Source organism: Bufo bufo, chromosome 1 (assembly GCF_905171765.1).
Source record: "Bufo bufo chromosome 1, aBufBuf1.1, whole genome shotgun sequence".
In the NCBI taxonomy this organism is placed as follows: Eukaryota; Metazoa; Chordata; class Amphibia; order Anura; family Bufonidae; genus Bufo; species Bufo bufo.
In genome coordinates this window covers 50,678,392-50,702,659 of record NC_053389.1, presented here as the reverse complement: position 1 = coordinate 50,702,659, position 24,268 = coordinate 50,678,392, and the positions used below count along the sequence as shown (strand labels likewise).

At 45.4% G+C, this 24,268-nt stretch overlaps 1 protein-coding gene and 2 long non-coding RNA genes across 3 annotated transcripts; 2 read left to right on the top strand and 1 right to left on the bottom strand.

Moving 5' to 3' along the window:
- Window positions 1–455: 455 nt before the first annotated feature.
- On the top strand, window positions 456–3,487 carry LOC120994674. The gene is made up of 2 exons (XR_005777454.1): window positions 456–495; window positions 3,323–3,487. It is a non-coding gene; the product is annotated as an uncharacterized LOC120994674 (long non-coding RNA).
- A 3,197-nt stretch (window positions 3,488–6,684) lies between these two features.
- TMEM82 (transmembrane protein 82) lies at window positions 6,685–16,355 on the top strand. The gene is made up of 6 exons (XM_040423393.1): window positions 6,685–7,165; window positions 7,281–7,353; window positions 8,848–9,022; window positions 12,225–12,633; window positions 13,229–13,416; window positions 15,005–16,355. The coding sequence occupies exons 1-6, from the start codon at window positions 7,084–7,086 to the stop codon at window positions 15,083–15,085; spliced, it is 1,008 nt and encodes a 335-aa protein (XP_040279327.1). The 5' UTR covers window positions 6,685–7,083; the 3' UTR covers window positions 15,086–16,355.
- LOC120994666 lies at window positions 15,636–19,140 on the bottom strand. Its single transcript, XR_005777452.1, has 2 exons — window positions 16,809–19,140; window positions 15,636–16,299 (listed from the first exon to the last, which is right to left on the bottom strand). It is a non-coding gene; the product is annotated as an uncharacterized LOC120994666 (long non-coding RNA).
- Between the last annotated feature and the right edge of the window lie 5,128 nt (window positions 19,141–24,268).

Here is a 24,268-nt window from a genome sequence, read left to right as displayed (position 1 = left end):
GGAATGCCTCTGTGTTAGAATATACTGTCGGATCTGAGTTTCACGATCTAACTCAAATCCGATGGTATATTCTAACATAGAGGCATTCCCATGGTGATGGGGACGCTTCAAGTTAAAATATACCATCGAATTGGAGAAAACTCCGATCCTATGGTATAAAAGGGACGATCCGTTTGCAATTGCACCATATTGTGTCAACATCAAACGGATCCGTCCCCATTAACTTGCATTGTAAGTCAGGACGGATCCGTTTGGCTCGCCAGGCGGACACCAAAACGACTTTTTTTTCATGTCCGTGGATCCTCCAAAAATCAAGGAAGACCCACAGACGAAAAAACGGTCACGGATCACGGAACAACGGAAATCCGTTTTGCGGACCGCAAAAAAAAACGTCCGTGTGCATGAGGCCTTAGTCTGACCTCTGGTGGTTGTTTTTCAGTACTTCAGTACTACTAATTCACTTAGTCTGGTCTAATTTACTTGCATATGAAAAAAGTCCCATCTCTGCGGAAAAAAGTTGCATGTCTGCAGGTAATGTGTGACTTAGGGCTTATGCACAAGACCATATGTATCCGCAAAAAACGGATCCGGATGATATCAGTGTGCATTCCGTATTTTGCGGAATGCTACAGCTGGCCCCTAAAACAGTAATGTCCATAATATGGACAATAATGCGGACAATAATAGGACATGTTCTATTTTTTTGCGGAACAAAAATACAGACATACGGAAATGGAATGCACACGGAGTAACTTTGGGACCCATTGAAGTGAATGGTTCCGCATACGGTTTGCGGAAAAAAACGTAACGGACACGGAAAGAAAATACGTTTGCGTGCATGAGCCTCATAATGCAAACAAAGTTGCACTTCACCACTAGAAACAGATGAAGAAAAGTACACCAGCCCTGGAGTGGAGTAGAAATTAGACTGTTTTTGCAACAAATTCAGGAGCAAAAAAAGGCGCACCTAAATAAATAGGTCAGAAAAAAAAGTTGCAAAAAATAGACAACTCTTAAATTAGTTTAAATATTCAAAATAGTAAAATGAGGCACAAAAGCCTCACAAAACAGGTGCAATTTCAGTAGTAAATGCGACACAGCATTTTCACCTAAAAATAGGCGCAGACACTATAGTAAATGGGATCATTTATTACGGTGTTTCGTACCTGTTTTAGACTAATATTTTTAGGCGCATTTACTAACGAAAGTGTGTGTTTTGGAGGCCTTTGCGCCTCACTCAACAATTTTCTGTTTTAGACTAATTCTGGTGGCCTTTTTTTACGCACAAATTGGGTGCAAAAACATTCTAATTCTTCACCACTCCAGAGGTGGCTTAGTTTTTTCATCAGCTTTGTGTGGGGCTGTGCGACAATTTTATTTTAAAAAGTCGTGTCTTCTGGTAGACGTGTGCCTTTTCACAAACATAAACATGAGTATATGGCTGTGACTTTTTATACATAATATGCAAATTTTTACATCTAATATGCGGCTTTCTCACTGCACTTTTGCACCTAATTCGTGAACCGACCAACGAGTTGTCTACCTGCACTCTGATGAATACAAAGACGCATCGCCTCATTCCTCACCTGCTGTGCGACTCCTTATAAATATTGTGCAAAATACCGACAGGCTGATCCACTAAGGGTACCTTCACACTTGCGGCAGAGGATTCCGGCAGGCAGTTCCGTCACCGGAACTGCCTGCCAGATCCGGCAATCTGGACGCAAACGGATGCGGATCCGTCTCACAAATGCATTGCAATACCGGATCAGTCTTTCCGGTTGTCATCCGGAAAAACGGATCCGGTATTTATTTTTTTCACAGATTTAATGGTTTGCGCATGCGCGAACGGAAAGAACAGATCCGTTTTGCCGGAACACTTGGGGCCGGATCCGGCATTCAATGGAAATTAATGCCGGATCCGGCATTCCGGCAAGTGTTCAGGATTTTTGGCCGGAGAGAAAACTGTAGCATGCAGCAGTATTTTCTCCGGCCAAAAAAACGTAAGAGGGACTGAACTGATGCATCCTGATGCATACTTAATGGAATGCTCGCCATTCAGAGTGCATTAGGATAAAACTGATCCGTTTTTGAGCCCCTAGGAAGGAACTCAGCGCCGGAAAAGAAAAACGCTAGTGTGAAAGTACCCTAAGCCAGTCTAATTGCACTCTACAAAACAGACGAGCGTGAGAAATGACCCCCAGAGACTGTACATGGAGCTCTCATGTATGGGCCTACCTAGTGGCTGCCATGTGAATAGTAAATGTGCAGATATGCAGGTCTGCATTGTTTTTTAATTAACTGAACCCATTGGGGTTCATTTACCATCTACACCTTACCAGTTTTTGGCGTAAATCTTTTTTTTTGCAAGACCTCATTTTGCTACTTTTTATACGTCTGTGTGACAAAATTTGGTTTTTCATTTTTGTGCCGTGCTTGCTACTTTGGAGTGGGCTGGGCTAGGACATCAGGCCCAATTTTTTTAATCATCTTTTATGCCTGGAAAACAGGTGTAAAAGTGGAGTGAAAAGTACTCCAGTCAGGGGCAGTAGACTGCCAGCGGTGAGCCTAATTTATGATGAGGCATTAGCTAGGGGCTTTCTCCGTCAACGCGGGGGGGGGGATAACAAAGACTGGTCGAAAACACTGGTCTTCGTAAATGACCCCCATTGCGAATGGAATGGCCGTGTGGTTTTGTAGGTTTAGCTTAGACCTTATTTGCACTTTAGTGTTTTGCATGTCTTCCGTGTTCTTGCCGTTTTTGGACATGTCTCTGCTGCCCGTGGGACCGTGCCCTAACACATATTTATTGCTGCTTTGATTTCTGTGTGCAGCATATGATAAGTAGAATCTTGTTGACAAACTTTTGCTTCATATTGTGCATTTCTATTACAGGTGAACAGTGATCCAGGGGGACTATATGCACAAGTAACCCTGGTGCAGACGCATAGTAGAATACAGCTGCACCCTGTGGGGCACACTTATCAAGCGTGCCTGTTTTTAGGTGCAAAAATCAGACTGGCCTATTTCATTTGTCAGTCTTTCTTGACGGGTATTTATCAAAATTCGCACAGCCATTGATGAATTCGACTCGGCATATTCTAAGTTTGACCTCTGGTGGTTGATTTTCAGTATGACAGTTTAACATTCACTTAGACTGGCCCCGATCTTCAGGTCCGCAGCTCCGCAAGAGATAGAACATGTCCCGAACATGTCCCGGACAAGAATAGGCATTTCTATAGGGGTGCCGGGCGGGTGTGTTGCGGATCCGCAATTTGCGGGTCCGCAACACACCACGGACGTGTGAATGGAGCCTAAAAAGGCGCATCTGGGTGGAGAAAAGTTGCATGTCTACCGGAAAGTGCAAAAAAAGTCACACTTCACCACTAAAAACAGACGAAGAAAAATACACCCTGGAGTGGAGTAGAAATTAGACTGTTTTTGCCACAAATTCAGGCTAAAAAAAAAAAAAACGCACCTACATAAATAGGTCAGAAAAAAAAGTGGAAAAAGTTAGAAAACTTCTGAATTAGTCTAAAAAATTTAAATAGGCGAACGAGGAGCGAATTCCTACAAAACAGGCGCAATTTCAATGTAAAGTCTTATTTAGACTAAAAACAGGAGCAGAAAGTTTAGTAAATATGCCCCTGTGACTAGGGTTGAGCAAATTCTTTTAAAAACTATGTTAAGAACATGGAGGTCTTTTCGAAGTTTCAGCAAATATCGCGAGACTTACTTTGTCTCGCCACTATCACGTGTCACTTTGTATATTTTGATACAGTCATTTATGCGAATAAACGAAGTAACACGTGATAGAGGCGAGACAAAGTGTATCGCGATATTTGCTGAAACTTCGGAAAGTCCTCCACGGAGGCCCTTCCTGTGACCTTATAATCCAATCATTAAAAGGGGGGGGTGGGGGGTTGCTCTGAAAACAGCATTGTGTGAAGGAGCTGAAATGAAGGCAATGTGTAAAGGTGGGTGCTCCCTTCATGAGGTTTGGCATCAGCACATTGCTATCATGGAGCCTCCAGACCTTGTCCTATCACCTGCAAATATTTACCTGGTAGAATCCCTCCATGAAAGAGACTCCTCTGCACCTACCTGGTCAAGGTCCTGCTGAGCCAAGCATTAACCCGTAATACCCAGAGAGTCCAACTTCTGTCTGCAGACGCTGACATCATTGCATAGGAATTGGGTGGAAAAATTAACAGTTACTCTATCTGACCCCAGCGGTGACTTATCTCCTGTGAGAACAGAAGGATCGGGCATTAAAATATGACTGATCATCCTCTCCCCTGACATCATCTGTTGGAGGTGAGTCAGGAGCTTCCCACACACGACATTGTCAACCGGTCCTGCCCAAAAAAAGCTGGGTTCATACAACAATATGGTAATGTGTATTGGGGCCTTGAAGGGAACAAAATGGGGGTCATTTATAATACTCCAGTCTCTGTGGCGAGGGCTACACAGTCGTGGCCAGGATCGCTGAGCAGCGGTGATCCCATAGAAATGAATGGGATCACCGCGGCAGCAGCAAGACATCCAGCTGTGTTGGATTTCATGCAACTGCCGCGGCGATCCCATTCTTTTCTATGGGATCACCGCTGCTCAGCGATCCTGTGTAGCCCTTGCCTATTATCCCTCGCACACTTCGTCATATATTAGGTGCACCTGGGGCAGTCTGTGCGCCAGGAGTGAAAGCTATCCCAGCTCCTGACAGGAGTAGTTTTTACTCCTCTTTTACACCTTCCATTTGCTGGGGCCGATGTCCTAGCCCCGGCACTCGCCACTCCCAAGTGCCGAGTAGGATGTAAAAACGCAGTGCAATAAAATATTGTCGCACTGGCGTTTAAAAAGTTGCTTAAAGAGGTCTTGCAACTCAAAAAACAGGGATAGCGATGTTTGCAAGGGTCCATTCACACGTCCGCAAAATGAGTCCGCATCCGTTCATTTTTCAATGGGGCCGGAATGTGCTGTCCGCATCCGCACTTCCGGATCCGCACTTCTGTTCCTCAAAAAAATAGAACATGTCCCATTCTTGTCCGCAATTGCGGACAAGAAAAGGCATTTTCTATGAGAGTGCCGGTGATGTGCGGTCCGCAAAATGCGGAAGGCACATTGCCGAAGTTCGTGTTTTGCGGATCCGCAAAACACATACGGACACGTGAATGGACCCTAAATGACTCCCAATGTATTCACCGCTCTACAGTGAGCTTCTACCGGGGTAACCCACATGGATTACATGCGGTTTTTCCACATGGATTTTCATGCAGATAAAAAAGCAGCATAAAATACAGTAACGGCAAAGTGAATGAGAGTTTCCAGATCTCATGTACATGGTGCGTATTTTTCTTACATGCAGAAATGTTATATATAGTGGGGGAGGTTTATCAAAACTGGTGCAGAGGGAAAACTGTCTTAGCTGCTTATAGCAACCAATGAGATTCCACCTTCCATTTTTCAGAGCTCCTTTGGAGCTCAGTTTGGATAAATCTCCCCCAGTGATATTTCCTATAGACTTCAATGGGGTTGTTAAGGTCCATCTGTCAGCAGATTTGTACCGATGACACTGGCTGACCTGTTACATGTGCGCTTTGTAGCTAAAGGCATCTGTGTTGGTCTCGTGTTCATATGTGCCCGCATTACTGAGAAATATTATGTTTTAATATATGCAAATGAGCCTTTAGGAGCAACGGGAGCGTTGCCATTACACTTAGAGGCTCTGCTCTCTCTGCAACCTCCGCACCCTCTGCACTTTGATTGACAGGGCCAGTCAGTGAAAACGTCATCATGCCTGGTCCTGTCGATAAAGTGCAGAGAGAGCTGAGCCTCTAGGTGTAACGGCAACGCCCTTGTTGCTCCTAGAGGCTCACTTGCATATATTAAAACTTTATTTTATTTAAACTTTTTCTCAGCGATGTGGCCACATATGAACATGGGATCAACACAGATGCCTTCAGCTGCCAAGCGCACATGTAACAGCTCAGCCAGTGTCATAGGTACCAAACTGCTGAGAGATGGACTTTAACATAAACAGAAAATCGGCAACAAATAATGCACCAAAACCACAATAAATAGTTTGGATTTATGTGCATTTTTTATGCGGTTTTGGTGCAGATATCATGTGGATTTTCTGCATACAAATCTGCATTATGTGCAGTTACCCTAAGGCTACCTGCAGACAATAAGATTAAAGCATGATAAGGGCTCATGCACAAGACCGTATGTATTTTGCGGTCCTCAAAAAATACGGATGACGCCCGTGTGCATTCCGTATTTTTCGGAAAGGAACAGCTGGCCCCTAATAGAACAGTCCTATCCTTGTCCGCAATGCGGACAATAATAGGACATGTTCTATTTTTTGCGAAACGGAAATACGGACATACGGAAACAGAATGCAAACGGAGTACCTTCCGTTTTTTTTTGCGGACCCATTGTAATAAATGGTTCCGCATACGGTTCGCAAAAAAACCGGAACGGACACAGAAAGAAAATACGTTCATGTGCATGAGCCCTAATACAGTGCCAGCAAAGGGGGTCTTTCATCAAGGGGCTTACGACTATTTTAGTAGAAAAAACAGTCCCCTTTTTTGACCAACACGGCTGGTGTCAAAAAGTATTTGACAGTTGCGTGGGACAAGGGTGGCGAGGGGGCATGTTGGGGGCCCCGGCAAATTTACTAACATGTGCATCTGGAAACAGTCGTACATGCTGGAGAAAAACTATGCCAGCCTCTGGCAGGCGCGCAGATTTTGATGCGTATTTGGATGTGGACTTGCTGCAGAATTGCAAAGAAGGCAAATCACCATGGCTGCTGAGGACCTGGCAGGACCACGTCAGGCAGTTTCCGTTGACCAGCTGGTGCCATATTTACAGCTGCCCATTCCTACAGCGAGAGCCTGCATTTGTCAGTCACGTGGGGGCCACTGGTCGGTGCCCCTCAGAGCAGTCTGGTCCTGCAGGGGTTAATGTCTGCCCCTTTGCACAGTGTTTATCAGTTGTCAGGACTCGGATTGACCTTTACTCTCACACAGCAGACAGGGAAGAGCTGCAGCTGTCCTTCCCATACCCAGGCTCACCATGGGGCTCCTGGACTATGTGGTCTCCTTCCTCCCCGGAGTGCCCTGGAACCTGTGGGGCAGTGTGGACTCCTTCCTACAAGGTGAGATGAGTGCCCTGAACACAGAGGGATATTAACGCCATGCAATAGAGATCTGGGTGAGGTGTCCCTCTGTGTATAATATTTCACATAAGGTTGTTTCTTCCTGTTCCCTCAGGTCTGGTCGGGGCCTGCGCCGTGTCCGTTCTGTACAACTTCATGAAGGTTCATCTGTACATCATGTGTTTGAAGTAAGAGGGTCAACTAACCTGTAACTATACTGAAAGGTCACTAACTAGTACTTACTGCACTAATGGAGACTGCAAACTAGTACTCACTGCTAACTACATTGACGGAGACTGCTAACTAGTACTCACTGCTAACTAGACTAATCGAAAGTGCTAACTAGTACTCACTGCTAACTACATTGACAGAGACTTCTAACTAGTTTTCACCACTAACTACATTAACGGAGACTGCTAACTAGTACTCACTGCTAACTACACTAAAGGAAATTGGTAACTAGTACTCACTGCTAACTAGAAAAATGGAAATTGCTAACTAGTACCCACTGCTAACTACATTGACAGAGACTTCTAACTAGTTCTCACCACTAACTACATTGATGGAGACTGCTAACTAGTACTCACTGCTAACTAGACTAATCGAAAGTGCTAACTAGTACTCACTGCTAACTACATTGACAGAGACTTCTAACTAGTTCTCACCACTAACTACACTGATGGAGACTGTTAACTAGTACTCACTGCAGTGCTAACTACACTAAAGGAAATTGCTAACTAGTACTCACTGCTAACTACACTAATGGAAAGTGCTAACTAGTACTCACTGCTAACTACATTGACAGAGACTTCTAACTAGTTTTTACCACTAACTACATTGACGGAGACTGCTAACTAGTACTCACTGCTAACTACACTAAAGGAAATTGGTAACTAGTACTCACTGCTAACTAGACAAATGGAAATTGCTAACTAGTACCCACTGCTAACTACATTGACAGAGACTTCTAACTAGTTCTCACCACTAACTACATTGATGGAGACTGCTAACTAGTACCTATTGCGAAGTACACTGATGGAGAATAACCACACTAATGGAGACTGCTAACTAGTATTCACTACTTACTGATGAAAACTACTAACTAGTATATTGCTAACTACATTGATGGAGACTGATAACTAGGATGCACAGCTAATTACACTGAAGACTTCAGCAAATGGGATTTATCATCTAGACACAGTTAGTATAAGGCACTTACTAATGTATTGTGATTGTCCATATTGCTTCCTTTGCTGGCTGGATTCATTTTTCCATCACATTATACACGGCTCGTTTCCAGGGATTACGACCACCACTGCAGAGCAGATATGAGGTGACCGAGGGGGAAGATGCTGCGCATGCGTGCCTAGATGCTCTCACAGTCCTGGCCACCAGAGTGTAGCGCCTTTTACAATCGTGTGCAAGCACGACCACCGCTGCTGGATTGCAGGGTGGTCCTAACCCCTGAAAACGAGCAGTGTACCTCATATACTCTTTATGTATTGAGGAATACCCCTAACTTTCTAGGAGAGAATCTCTGTACATAATACTAACCCTAATCTATATTACTGAGGCCTAATACTAACTACTCTGACCACTAACCAGTACATACTAACTAACTATACTGACCACTGACTGGCACTCCCTACACTGTATAGTCACCATCTTTTTCTCGCCCGCAGTAACCCCGAGAAACAGAAGAAGGCGACACAACTCAGCTCCCCGGCTCGGTTTCGTGACCTCCTCCATCTCCTGCTCCTCACGTTCATTTACTCCATGCTGGGGCCCCGGGTGGGGGCTCTGGTGGTTTTGGAGTTCTCCCTACGTGCAGTCTCCATGATATTGTCTCTACAGAAGGTTTGTTGATGTCGTCACGTTCATCCATATTGCATGTGACATCACAGCTGGTGACTGAAACAATTCACTTTTTTAGAATATTTTTTGCTGTTTTTGTAACACTGTAGATATATACGGAAACACATGTGAACTATGCAAACATGGAAGATGTGTTTTTAAATTCAATCCATTGACTTCTATGGGATGGAAATGGTACCCATACGGATCCATTGGAACATGCGGCGCATTGATAAAAATGTTATGCGCTTAAAAACAATGTGCATATAAAAAATGGAATTCACCTGGATCCATAATCCATAAGTGTAAATTGCATCTATAAATTGCACGTGGAAAATCGGGATGCAAAAATTGGTTCCATTCATCTGAATGGGGTTGTTTTTGCTGCGAGCACATGGATTTCTGCAAGCCCCATTCGGGCAAATCAGACAGGCCTAAGAGATTTCTGCAACAAATCTGCAAATTCACCCTTAGGCCCCTTTTCACACGAGCGAGTTTTCCGCACGGGTGCAATGCGTGACATGAACGCATAGCACCCGCACTGAACCCTGACCCATTCATTTCAATGGGTCTGTGTACATGAGCGTTTTTTTTTCACGCATCAGTTCTGCGCTACGTGAAAAACGCAGCACGTTCTATATTCTGCGTTTTTCACGCAGCCCTGGCCCCATAGAAGTGAATGGGGCTTCAATGAAAAACGCATTGCATCCGGAAGCAAGTGCGAATGCGATGTGTTTTTCACTGATGGTTGCTAGGAGATGTTGTTTGTAAACCTTCAGTTTTTTATCACGCGCGTGAAAAACGCATCAAAACACATTGCACTCGCGTGGAAAAAACTGAACGCAATTGCAGACAAAACTGACTGAACTTGCTTGCAAAATGGTGCGAGTTTCACTAAAAGCACCCTGAACGCATCCGTCACGCTCGTGTGAAAGGGGCCTTAGAGCTCATGCACACCATTCCGTTTTTTTTTGCGGACTGTATGCGGTACCATTCATTTCAATGGGTCAGCAAAAAAAACTGAAGCTACTCATTCCGTTGTGCATTCCGTTTCCGTATTTCCGCTTCGCAAAAAAATAGAACATGTCCTATTATTGTCCGCATTACAGACAAGGATAGGAATGTTGTATTAGGGGCCGGCTGTTCCGTTCCGCAAAATATGGAATGCACACGGACGTCATCTGTATTTTTTGCGGATCCGTTTTTTGTGGACTGCAAAATACGTACGGTAGTGTGCAGGAGGCCTTAGGGCTCATGCAAACAACAGGTGTTTTGTGGTCCGCAAATTGTGTATCCGCAAAACTCGGATACCGGCCGTGTGCATTCCGCATTTTGCAGAACAGAACATAATGCGGACAAGAATAGGACATGTCCTATATTTTTGCAGATGCAACGGAACGGACAAACGCATGCAGACAGTACACAGTGTGCTGTTTGCATCTTTTGCAGCCCTATTCAAGTGAATGGGTCCGCATCCAACCCCGCAAAAAATGCGGCTCGGATGCGGACAATAAATACGTTCGTGTGCATGAGTCCTTAGGCACCAAAAGCCACATTGAATCCACTCCCATTGCTTTCAGAGAAAAATCCGTGCCGTAGTTTACATGGTGCGATTTTTGTATGTGTAGGAAAAAAAGTTCATTGTTGGTGCAGACTTTGTATGGAAATTTCCACTGAAATCAAAGGCAAGCCGGAAAACCAAAAAAATAAATAAATAAATAAAATACAGTATATTGAATTTAGATTTTGTTTTACTATAAATTCTGTGATCGGGAATAAAATAGGCTTGACAATGCTTAGGTGCATAGAGCTGAGCTCTTTGTTACGTAGCTAGAGGTTCTCTAGCTTCCTGGTCCCCCCAGTGTGTGGTCTGCAGTGAGCAGTACACATGTTCAGTTGCTTTGGTTTGGACTAGGGATGAGCGAATTGACTTCAGATGAAACATCCAAAGTCGATTTGCATAATACTTTGTTTGAATACTGTACGGAGCGAGACTTCGGATAATACCACTTGGAACCAAACCCAATTTCGGAAAAAGTTTTTTTTTTTTTTTTTACAGTAGAAATCAATTTATGAAGGTATTACGCGAAGTCTCGAGAGACTTCTCGAAGTAATAACTTCGGCTCATAGGAGCCAAAGCATTCTAATACTGTACGGAGCGCTCGCTTCGTACAGTATTCAAACGAAGTATTATGCAAATCGACTTTGGATGTTTCATCTGAAGTCGATTCGCTCATCCCTAGTCCAAACCAAAGCAACCGAACATGTGTACTGCTCACTGCAGACCACACACTGGGGGGACCAGGAAGCTAGAGAACCTCTAGCTACGTAACAAAGAGCTCAGCTCTATGCACCAAAGCATTGTCAAGCCTATTTTATTCCCGATCACAGAATTTATAGTAAAACAACATCAAAATTCAATATACTGTATTTTCAAATGCATTTTTATTTAATTTCTTGGGGTTTTCCGTTTGCTCATCCCTAGTTTAGACCATAGGAATGTGGCCAGGTACCTGTTACCAATAATATACTACATTACAAGTAATCAAAGGGAAAGAACCACTAAAAGAAACCTTGAAACACAGGTGTGGATTCCGTGTCTAAGGGAGCCTTCACACGCTGCAGATTTTGTTGCAGAAATTTCCGCGACTGATCATCAGTTCCATTCATTTAAATGGGGCGGCAAGCACATGGATTTCTGCAAGCCCCATTCAGGTGAATGGAACCTATTTTCAGTCACGGAAATGTCCGCAATAAAATCTGCAGCGTGAGAAGGCGCCCTAAACATTCAATGGGCTAATACAACTGTGTGAACATACCATTAGTATGTCCACACAAGACATTCCGTGACTGGCAGATTTTGCATTGCCAGGAGTAGACTGGGAACCTAAATTGGCCCTGGAAAAAAATAAACGTGGCCCTGTGTGGTAGTGAGGCCCAATATGACAGAAGGCAGGAAGGCATATTGTGGCACATTATACCACCTCAGCAGAGCCAAATACCACAGTGCCCTGGAAGCACACAATACCTCCCCAAAACCTGCCCTTCTGTGCTGGCCAGTTCCAGCTGCCACGTTCTGTCCTCCTACTCCAGTTGCCTTATGATGGCAATATAGTTAAATCTTACAGTAGGATTACGTATGCAGCTCTGGAGGTGACTGGAGTATGTCATACTGTAACTCATAATGTTTTATTTGTCTCCGCAGGGCATCCAGAGTTCCCAGCTGTTCCTCCTCTGCCAGTTCTCATTGGGATGCGGAGTAACTTGCAGCCTGGATTACCTGCATGAAGGGGCCCCTCACCGAACATGGAACCTTCTACTGGCGGTGGGCCTATCGGGGCTGATTGTGTGGCAGACGAGCAGGATGTGCCGACATGTGGCAGTTATGTACCAGCTGCACAGCAGCAAACGTTACTGTGGGGTTTGCCTGTCTTTGCTGGCCTGCTGGCACGACATCCCTACTGGGCTGTGCCGGGCACTGAAAGTGGCATTCTTCGTATCGGATCTGGCAGCCGTGGCCGTGATTAACCGGGATTTCCTCAGCACGGCAGAGGCTGTGAGATTTTGGACGCCACTGACCATCTGCTACACACTGCTGGTGATCTATATGCAAGGTAAGGACTGCCATGATCGCACCCCAATCTGATGTCATAGGAGGGTTGCCAACCTCCCATCAATAATTGGACAGTCCCTTAAAATAGGAGCTGGGTGACAAGCAATATAACTGTCATTACAGCTCCTATAGGGATTGTTTCACAGCTTTCCTACTGTACTAAACAATAAATGTGATAAATGTCTCCTATCCCTGTAAGGCCTCATGCACACGGCCGTGTTATGCAGTCCACAAATCACGAATCCGCACGTGTGCATGCCGTCACTTATTTTTAAAATTCTGTAGAAATGTCCTATCCTTGTTCGCAAAACGGACAAGAAAAGGACATGTTCTATCTTTTTTCGAGGGCCGCGGAATGGACATGTGGATGCAGACAGCACACGGTGTGCTTTCCGCATCTTGGGCGGCCCCATTGAAATGAATGGGTCCACATCTGATCTGCAGAAATGCGTATTAAATGTGGACAGAAATTAGGGCTGTGTGCATGAGCCCTAATGCTGTATAACTCGGGTGAGTCCGGGAAAGCAGGGTGGATTCTTATGGGAAAATGCTTTTATATGTGTTGGGTTCATACCTGTGCTGTGTTTGTCTGGCAGAGGAGCAGCACCAGAACCCCACGGAGCAGATGGCATATCAGACAGTGTTTGTTCGCATGGGGGGCCTCCTGATCCTGATGATGACAGTGGGGAGATGGTCAGACATTTTACACATCTTCATCTCGCTGGTCGGAGAGCTGTGGTGCCTGGTCCATGCCGGGGTCATGCTGGACATCTGCAGAGAGGAGGTGAGAGATCAATTATGGATGACTACGCCAGCTGATGAATTCCCCCTGCCAGGGCACTAATGGATGTCAGGGGCAGAGTTATACGCCCCATGTAAGATCTTTACATGGGACTACTGCCCTGCTGTGGTTCCCCTCTGCACCATAGTGGACATCCAGTTAGCGTTAGCGCCTCCTTTGGTGAAGAGCAGTTTGCAGGCTCCTTCATGCATAATTTTGGTCCTGTTTTTCTTTTTCTTTTTGAGGAGTTTTTGTCCCTATAGTGTGTTTTATAATAGTGTTTTTCGTATGCCTAGTGTTTGAAACTATGTAAGCCTATATAATGTCACTTCTACGTTAGATCTCTATGGAGAAAAATCATTGGTAAAAAAACACAACACCATGACACGAAAAATGCCAACACACATTACACATGCATGCACGTGGATTTTTGTGCAGATTCTGCTGTGTTTTCACACCAAAACCCAGATGTATTACTTAAAGGGGTTATCCCATGACAGACGTCATATAGTACATGACAATACCTTCCTAACAAAGCTGGAACCAGCCCTGTACCTCACATGGATCCAGAGATCTCCCCATAGATTTATATCAAGCTGCCAGCTCAAGGGGAGTGTATTTTCTGCCTCAGCTCAGCGGACGGCACCATTCTGCTGCAGCTCTTTCCCCATCACAACTCAGGAGGCAGTTGATGAAACTGAGCATGTGCGACCATCTCAGTGAGCCGGGCAAAGAAATAAGAAAAAAAAAAACAACAACAGCAGGTGGCGCTATACAGATACATTTTATTGAATAACTTAGTGGCCATGCAACATTTTTAATTACATGCAATTACAAAAGTATTCAGACCCAGGTGCTGGTTTGAAAACTGCAGAATATTGTTTATGGGACAACCGGGTTAAGGATTTTCTATGCGGATTTCGATGTGGTTTTGCCCCAGATCCCACTGTTTGCATTGCAAAGGGTTGACTCTGCACTGAAAATACGCCTGAACAATTGACATGCTGCGGATTTCAAAAATCCACGTGGAAAATCTCTGCACCGTGTGTAGGAGATTTTGAAACTCTCATCTGCTTAGCTTTTATTATTTTATGCACTTATATAGCGCTGACATATTTCGCAGCGCTTTACAGACATTATCATCACTCACTGTCCCCAATGGGGCTCACAATCTAAGTTCCCCATCAGTGTGTGGGAGGAAACCGGAGAACCCGGAGGAAACCCAGGCAAACGTGGGGAGAACATACAAACTCCATACAGATGTTGTCCTTGATCAGATTCGAACGTAGGACCCCAGTGCTAACCGCTGAGCCACCCTGCTGCCCACACTGGCACCATACTACACTGTGGATTTTCCACACAAAATGTGCACCTTGTGCCTATCGCCTAAAGGTGCAAACGCCACTACTACAAATAAAAATAGCACCAAAAACTGTAAAAGCTCTCTGTGTGAACCCGCCATACTGCTGTCATTACTTTGGTTGTAATTCCCTGTGCAGACCCTAGATGGCAGCACACAGACACACACAATTTTTTATGGCCCTTGTTCCCGTATTCTGTATTATTTTCCACCCTTTTATCTTCTGTCTAGGATTATTCAGCCAGATTATCGACCTCCAGACACAGTCCAATGCCTAGAAAACCTAAGACAGAGACCGCCCTGGAGGGATGAGACGGATCATATCCTGGAATTTCTTATAATGACTGTTTATGAAAGCACCATGACCGTGAAAGGCACTGACCCCGCAGTCCCATAGTGGAGGGTGAAGGAACGATGATGGAGAACTCATACCCCCTGGATCATCTGCATTTATAGAGCAGGAACCCACGGACTTTGCATGTCTCTGAATCCAGATCACGGGTGCCTGCAGTGCAAAGATAAATCAAACACAAATCAGTGCATCATGAAAACTTTTGCAACTTTCTGATAGACTTATTTAGATTTGTCACCGTTATTAAAATCTCTGCTTGCTCTCAGTGAATAGGAACATTGTGGTTTACATTCAAAGTCTGTAAACCTGTACAGACCTAACAGTTCTTACAGCTGAGGGTTTGTTACAGTTGTATCCAGACTAGTCAATCCTGTTCCCATTCACTGAACAAGGTGAGTAAAGGAAGTGCAAAGGCTATCAGAAAGTTGTATTTCCAGAGGACTGGATGAGCGCTGGACCCAGGGCACTCACCCCGATAGTGTTCGGCATTTAGGAATGTTTTTTTTATTATTATTATTATTATTTTTAAGCGTATTTAGTGGAGATAGTTATTTGTCTATAGGATTTGGGATCGTGTTATGTGATCTTACAAACACTGCAAATCCATTCTGTGCAGTACCCTGTGCACATCTATAGGTGGCGCTCACACTTTGCTGCACTGTCATCACTAAGGTCAACTCTAACAGGTATGTCACTCTGTAGGTAAAAAGCCACGGGTCTATATTAAACTTACTTGTCCTATGACGCACTTCGTATACGATTTGATAAAAATGCATAGGCCATGTCAAGCCTACAGGTGCGGCTGCAAATGAGAGTAGGGACCCATTCAAAAAGGTCCACCTTGACGTGGTGACTGGGCCTATGCATTTTCATCAAAACTTATATGAAGTGCTTCCATGGAGCTATTTATAAAAGAAGCAGTAGATGAATGGCGGGTGGTGTGCGACCCATGCCTTTTCTTCTACAGACCGTCGACTCGAACAAGCCGTAGGTCACACCAGGAGAGTGAGCGATCTGACAGCCCGTGTTGCGTCCTGGCTCCAGCCTTCCCAGTTGTGCCAACCAAAAACATGTGTAAATAAATTGGCTGCTGTATCCAAGCTCCTGGTGTGTAATACTGTCTACTGAGCTGCCGTATCTAAGCCCATCATGTGTGATACTGTCTACTGAGCAGCTGTATCTAATCCTATCGTGTGATACTGTCTACTGAGCTACAGTTTCTAAGCCCATCATGTGTGATACTGTCTACTGAGCAGCTGTATCTAATCCTATCATGTGTGATACTGTCTACTGAGTAGCTGCAGTATCTAGGCACATCATGTGTGATACAGTCTACTGAGCTGCAGTTTCTAAGCTCATCGTTTGTGATACTGTCTACTGAGCTGCTGTATCTAAGCCCATCATGTATGATAATGCCTGCTAAGCTGCAGTTTCTAAGCCCATCATGTGTGATACTGTCTGCTGAGCTGCTGTATCTAAGCCCATCATGTGTGATACTGTCTGCTGAGCTGCTGTATCTAAGCCCATCATGTTAGGTACTGTCTACTGAGCTGCTGTATCCGTACTTACCAACATGTAAAAAAAAAACAACTCAAAATCGGGACATTAAACTGTCCTGGCAAAAACGGTGACTGTTGTCAAGTATGTGTATGTAATCCTATCCCTGAGATACTGGCTGCTGACCCGCTGTATCTAAGCCTATCATGTGTGACCAGCTGGCTATATCCATTAGATGCACGTTGGCCAAACCGAACCATGTACAACGGACGGCAGATTAGTGGGATAAGGATCAAAGAGTGAGGATTCAACCTGCCTGATCCTTCTTCCACCACCAGAAGAGTCTGTCAGCAGCTTACTCCATTCTCCCTATTGAGAACACATGCATGCTCGGCCGAGCTGGGGGAAGTCAGCTGAAAAGGCTGTCCTAGTGAGCAGCATGCTATCAAAAGTGTGCGCCTCTCATGTGTTATACAGTGCTGTGTCTAAACCACTCATGTGTGATACTGTCTTCTGAGCGGCTGTATCTAAGCTTGACGTTATACAAATCTATAGTGTGGGCCAAACGCTTAGCAGACAGCTACTTCTCCTGATCCTCCCATACATATGCATGCTTGGCTTTGATGAGCATGCATATGTAGGGAATGGGGACGGGAGAGAAGCTGCTGCCAGACACCACTTATCTCCTAAGAGCAAAAGGATCGGGCAGTGACCGATTTGGTCACTGGCGTCCATGACCGGGGGAGCCCCATACACATTAGATGCTCGGCTGAATCCAAACGATATCTAATGCAATGCAATATCTAAGCTGCTACCTGGAGTCACATACAAAAGAATCTCAGTATCTGACCTACAGGCGAGTCTCCTGGGGTAGTGGTTGTGGAGACGTCGCTGGGAATAGTGGTGGGAGGTCAGACAATACATAACATACGCTCTGAGATACATAGATCTCCATACCTGGCACAGAACACACTACGAGCGTGTGCCTGTGTAATGCACATGAAGCAGCTGCTGGACCTACATTCTCGCTATAAGTATTCCCCTTCTCTAAAGATCCTGTTTCTCGTCTCACATCTGGGAACAAGAATTTTTTTTCCTTTTCAAGCAAAAAAAGAAAAGAAAAACAAGAGCTGGGGCTCAGTAATCAGCCAGGAATCCAGCAGAGGAAATGAGTGATTTGTTACATTAACCATTTCTGCGCCTCCTCTGCCCCTTATAATGCGCCGCCATCCCGAGTAACTACCTCGAGCTGAAGGGGTTAAGGGACCGTTACCAGAAACTGGATCCATCTCTGGGGAGAGGACGGCTGTGCGGCATGTCATGGCAGAGCCCGCAGGTTACATCCCACCATAATGCTATATATACACATACAACACAGGGGGTGACTGCCCCTCACACCGCGCTCCCTGCCTCTTTCCGGGCGCCAGACTTAATTTCTCCTGACGGGTATAACATCTGGCGCAAATTATCAACCTGCGAGGATTCTGACCTCACACCGCAGGAAATGGTGATGCAGCAAGAGGCAGACTGGATATACGACACCGCCGGGAGGGGGGAGACGGCGACAAAACACAGATGTGAGGCGAACAAAAAGCAACGCCATACAAACAAGAGGACTGGAGCGAGGACTCAGCTAAGAAATCAGCGCGCCGAGAGATCCTCACTGCGGTCATAAATACGTACAATAGACCCGACACATTGGGGAGTAGGATGCGGGAGAGACGACGCGCAAAGCGGTCACAATACGTCACCTCAACTTCTGCTAAATGAACTTACCAGAATATTTACCAGTTTTTCTGCCTGCATTTACTAACATGATTCTGCCTAGAATTTGGCTCGAAACGCGCCAACAGTTGTCTCAATGTGCCGTACTTAAGTGTTAGAATTATTCATGAACCAAATGTGACAAGAAGAAAAAATATCTGAGGACAGATATCCAGTTTATAGGGGGTAATGTATGAACGGCTCTGCGCCGGAAAAGTGCCGCATTGTTAGCTGCGTAGTAGGAAATGCTGCAATTTAAGAAGCGTTAGGGACATATTTTAATGCGTTTTGCTCTGTTCCCATCACGGTGTATTTATTAATGGGTGTGTCCTTACTCAGGGGGAGCATCCTGTCTGCTGCAGGTCTCTCTATATCACAGATCGGGGGGGGGGGGGGGCGTGTCCTTTCTGCTGCAGCTTTCTCCCTATTGCATCTCAGAGTATGTGTCCTTCCTGCTGCAGCTCTCTTCTATTACAGCTCAGGTTATGTGTTCTTTCTGTTGCAGCCTTCTCCCTATCACAGCTCAGTATGTGTCCTTTCTGCTGCAGCTCTCTCCCTATCGCAGCTGAGGATGTGTCCTTTTTGCTGCAGCTCTTTCCTTATCACAGCTGGGGGGGTCCTTTCTGCTGCAGCTCTTCCCCTATCACAGCTGGGTGGGTGTGTCCCTTCTGCTGCAGCTCTCCCTATCACAGCTGGGTGGGTGTGTCCCTTCTGCTGCAGCTCTCCCTATCACAGCTGGGTGAGTGTGTCCTTTCTGCTGCAGCGCTCCCTATCACAACTGGGTGGGTGTGTCCTTTCTGCTGCAGCTCTTTCCCTATCACAGCTGGGTGGGTGTGTCCTTTCTGCTGCAGCTCTTTCCCTATCACAGCTGGGTGGGTGTGTCCCTTCTGCTCCAGCTCTCTCCCTATCACATCTCAGGAGGCAGTTGAAGGATGGAACTGAGCATGTGCGACTACCTCAGCAATATGGAGAGAGAAATAATAATAAAGAACAAACAGCAGGTATCTCAGTGCCTATAATAAATGTTTAATTACATGCATTTACAAAATAATTCAGATCCACTGCAGAATATTTTTGTGGGACAGCCTCTTTCAGGGGCGGACTGGGAACTAAAAGTGGCCCTGGAAAAAGTACTAAAAGTAGCCCCGTTTTGTTGTCGGTCCAAATTGATGGAAGTCAGGGCCAGCAATACCATATTGCGGCACATTATACCACCCCAACAGAGCCAAATACACAGTCCATCACAAAATACTGTCCCCATCAGCATAAGCTCTGGGGTCTGGCTCTATTGCGGCAGCAGGGAGATCTGTGTGGCCCATAAATCCTATTACACTCAGACACCTCCAGGCACATTATACCCTAAGAGAAGGCTCAGCAATGACATATGGCAGTTATATATCAGTGAGGATGATGGGGGCATTACCTGCTATATATCATATGGATAAGGATGATGGGGGTATTATTTATTACATATCACTGATGGGGGTATTATGTCATATAGGTGACAATGATGTAGTATTACGTTATATATCACTGAGGATGATGAGGGTATTTTATAATATATTCTGACAACAATGGGGTACTATCTGTTACATATCCATAAGGACGATGGGACTATACAGTATATTGGTGAGGATGATAGGGGTATTACATATCTGTAAGGATGATGGGGGTGAAGATAATATGGATATTATAGTTTGTGGACAATGATGGGGGTATTATCTTTCATAAACTGATGATGATGTGGATATCATATGTTTCTAGCTGCCGATGGTGGAGTGTTCTAGATCGGTGAGAATGATTGGCCATTAAATTTATATACAGGTGAAGATGATGGGTTATTTTGCATTGACAAGGATGATGGGGGTACTACTTATAGAGGATGGTTGGGCACTCGCCCTGGCAGTGAAGTGCTGTATCAGGCTCAAAAGGCGTTGGCAGGGAGGGCGCCCTCAGGCTGTTCCCGCGTCTCTGGAATGTTGTGTGGGAAATTCACCCGGACGGAGCTGAGTCAGGCGGATTTCTGAGCTGAGTAACTGAGGATCCTACATGCTGCACATTTACTCCTCTACTCAGGACCCGTGTGCAACGGTCTGCGCCTCTGAGGTATGAGGCCTAAACCTTCAAAACCTCACCAGGCTCCCGATACCTCACAGCTGGGTTCGGTCTTACCGTCAGGATTGCGTTGCTCTTTGACGCTCTGAATTGTGCGGCGGCCTTCTTTACTGTATCTAGTAAAAAAAAAAAATATCAGAAACAGAACGGATCCAAATGTATAAACAGACTCATAAAGGATCCGCCGTATCCATCCACAGAAGCTGAGATCACCCACAACTGCCCTGGATAACCCCCTACATTTAACACTTTCACAGTCTTGATGCCAAGAGTGCACGTGTCCTCACTAGGGAGAAAAGGGCGCGAGCTGCTGCTGGACACGTCTGTCCATGGCTTATTTCCCCTGAGAATAAAATCATTGGGCATACTGAAATCCACTGCCAGACCCTACATTTCCTTGAGATCTGCTGCTGGGAAAAGTCAGGAGGCCTCACACACATAAGAAAGCCGCCTGGATCTGCAGAGAGACAAACTGAAGTAATTGGGGGCATTTACGAACACTTTACGCTAGTTTTTTGGGTAAAAAAATAGTTGCAGAACTCTTTTTTGCGACTTTTTAAATGCGACAATATTTTGTCGCAAGGGCATTCTTATTCCATCCTCGCCTCTGGCGGGGGCCGGGACATCGGCTACAACATATTTACTAACATTTATGCCCAGAAAAGTAAATGTTGGCAAAAAACGACTGCAGTCAGGTGCCGGAGTAGTTTTTACTTCTGGCGCACAGACTGCTGGAGGTGCGCCTAAATTAAGGAAAGGCCCCATTCACGCGACCGTATTTTTGGTCCACATCTGAACTGCATTTTTTTGCGGATTGGATGCGGATCCATTCCTTTCAATCTGTATGTTTGTTCCGTGGTTCCCGCAAAAAAAAAAAGGTAGAACGTGTCCTATGCTTGTCCGTTCTGCGGACAAGAATAGGCATTGTTATAATGGGTCCACAAAAAAAAAAACGAATGCAACACGGACGTCATTCTTATTTTTTGCGGACCGCAAAACACATGTAGTCATGTGAGTACATCCTAAATTACATGAATCATCCGGCAGCTCAGGGGAGAAACAAAAAGTGGTGTAAAAATCCAGTCTTTGTAAATGACCCCCATTAAGACGAATTCAAGCAATTGTGGCCTGGACAGCTTGCACATAACGGCTGGGGATGCTGCATCGTGGAGATCCATAGGTCTAAGGATATAAACACACGGCGTGGTCGCGTCGCTGTTGTGATGTGGCCACCACACAGTCGTAGGAACTGCAGCGGGCTCTAATTAAACTAATTAGGACGGCACTGTTTAGTCGGCCTGCATTGTTAAAGGCTGCGCAGTATTGCAGGTGTTGTGCGGCCATTAACAATGCAGACCTACTGAACAATGCTGCTCTAGTCAGTTTAACTAGAACCCACTACAGCTCGTACAACCGCACTGTACCGGACCGCAGCGCTGCCATATCACAACCGCGCTGCCTGGTCATATCCTAAGGGCTCATGAACACGACCATACGTATTTTGCGGTCCGCAAAAAATACAGATGACCTCCATGTGCATTTCGTATTTTGCGGAACGGAACAGCTGGCCCCTAATAGAACAGTCCTATCCTTCTCCGTAATGCGGACAATAATAGGACATGTGCTATTTTTTAGCGGAATGGACATACAGAAACAGAATGCACACAGAGTCATTTCTGTTTTTTTTTGCGGACACATTGAAGTGAATGGTTCCGCATACGGGCTGCAGAAAAAACAGAATGAACACGGAAACAAAATACGTTTGTGGGCATGAACCCTAAGGCCCCTTTCACACGAGTGAGTATGCAGCGTACTCAAGTTAGGTTTAAAAATGTTCCTGGGTGTTGTAGTGCAATTGTGACACTAACCTGAGACAGCTGACTCTCTGCAAGGGCAGGTGATGATAAGTAATGTTCGTGACGCCAGTGCCAATTAAACGGTGGCACGCCGTTTGCTGATAGCAGGAATAACTGAGGAACCACGTGATGATAAAACAGAACTCAAACTTTACTAGTCATCATACATGGACATAGATGGAAGCGCAGTTCCTTCGCAGACAATTGGTTGCAGTACAGTTGATGCAGGCAATATATGTATAGCAAGGTGACTTCAGAGTGTTAAACACAGGACTTGCAGTACAGGCAGCTTGCACTCTATTCCTGACTGATCCTGGAACATAGAAACTCTTCTCCAAGGTCCGATGCCCTAGCTCTGGCGTATATCCTTGGTTTTATAATTATCAAGTACCTCCTCTGTTGTCTTTAGTACCTCTTGCTTTTCTGGACTTGCCTCTGTCTCTCTCAGTTTCCTCAGGCTGGTTAACTGTGGTGTTCCTGCTTCTGCATATATAAACTCAGGAGGGGAACCTTCTCCTTGGATCTGGAACCCGGTTACAGGGACTGCAATACCCTCTCCTGGTCTGCAGGCTTCAGGCCTGGACTTGACTCAGACATAGTCTAATCTCCAACTCCAACTCTTTAACTCTAGACTGCCTCTCCTTACCCTGACTGGGCCTTATATAAACTAGGGCTCCCTAGCTCCCTCTAGTGACTAAGAGCTGGAATGACACCCCTAGCAGGCCTGTACATGCACATTTTACAGTAACAGGGAAGTACATAGCATTACATTACATTATATTTTATGCAGATGACTCATACCAACCTCCCCATAAATAAGGGGAAACGACAGCACACAAGTGACCCTTCTGTAGTGACGGGCATTACAGCTCCCGTACACTACATACCCCGCTGCTTTAAGCTGAGTACGACCTCGTACTCCATCAGGGCCCGCCCAACTGGAATCTTTACCTGAAACAGAAAAAAAACACATGCAGGCATACATATATGTCATTCATATCAGGTCCAATTGGCAAAGGTGAAGTGTGGTGACAAGGGGCGTCGTTCTCTTCTCTCAGGATAGTGAATGGAACTGGGGCGCTGACCTGGCACAGCGTAACATTATTACCAGGATAGTCCATATGTGCAAATTGTCCTTAATAGAACAGCATGAAAGATAAAACAGTATAAAAGTTCTTGGAGGCTCAAAGAACAAATATGAGTCCGTACCCAGGTTACTTTGTATAATTCACAGAGGCTCTCGTGCGGTGGAGTCCATCTCTGGGCACATTTCCTTAAAAACAAAGATCTCAGAGGCTCAGGTACTTTTGAGTCTATCACTGGGCACATATCCTTGGAATCCAGTTGCACAATAAAAATGACAGCTAAAAACAAGTGCAGTAATATCCCTGATCAACCTGAAAAGGGGGTTAAGGGTAAAAGGTGCAATAACGGAACAGGCACAACTTGGCGTGGGATAGCAGAAGCAGGCAGGAGGTCCTGGAAACAAACTTGGCTTTGCTGACTTTATTATTTCAGTGGGTGACACCTACCACTGAGCCGTGGATAAACTGGCAGCAGCAACAAAGGACCAGAAACATAGGACTCCTGTCCTGGAAGAGTTAAATTTTCAAAATCATCTCTTGGCAAAATAAATCAAAGGCCCAGCAGGCTAATTCAAAAGGGCCTGTCATAATCACCCGGCTCTGCTGGCAAATATGGCCTGTAGTAGTCCTCTACAGGAGGATGTGCCCACATCACAGTGTCAGGGGGCAGCTGCAAAGTGAAGGGACCCCTAATAGGAATTGGCCCCATAGGCCTAGGGGTAAATACACTGGTGGACCGTACCGGTCCAGGCATAATGATTGTAGGTTGCGGTGGACTTGATACCGCCGCCGCAAGCGGTCCGGTGGGCTCTGTGCAGCAAGTCAC

Coding starts and splice junctions, on each gene's coding strand:
- TMEM82 (XM_040423393.1), top strand. CDS start 7,084: ATGGGGCTCCTGGACTATGTGGTCTCCTTCCTCCCCGGAGTGCCCTGG. Junction 9,023..12,224: donor TGATATTGTCTCTACAGAAG/GTTTGTTGATGT, acceptor TTGTCTCCGCAG/GGCATCCAGAGTTCCCAGCT. Junction 13,417..15,004: donor TGGACATCTGCAGAGAGGAG/GTGAGAGATCAA, acceptor TCTTCTGTCTAG/GATTATTCAGCCAGATTATC.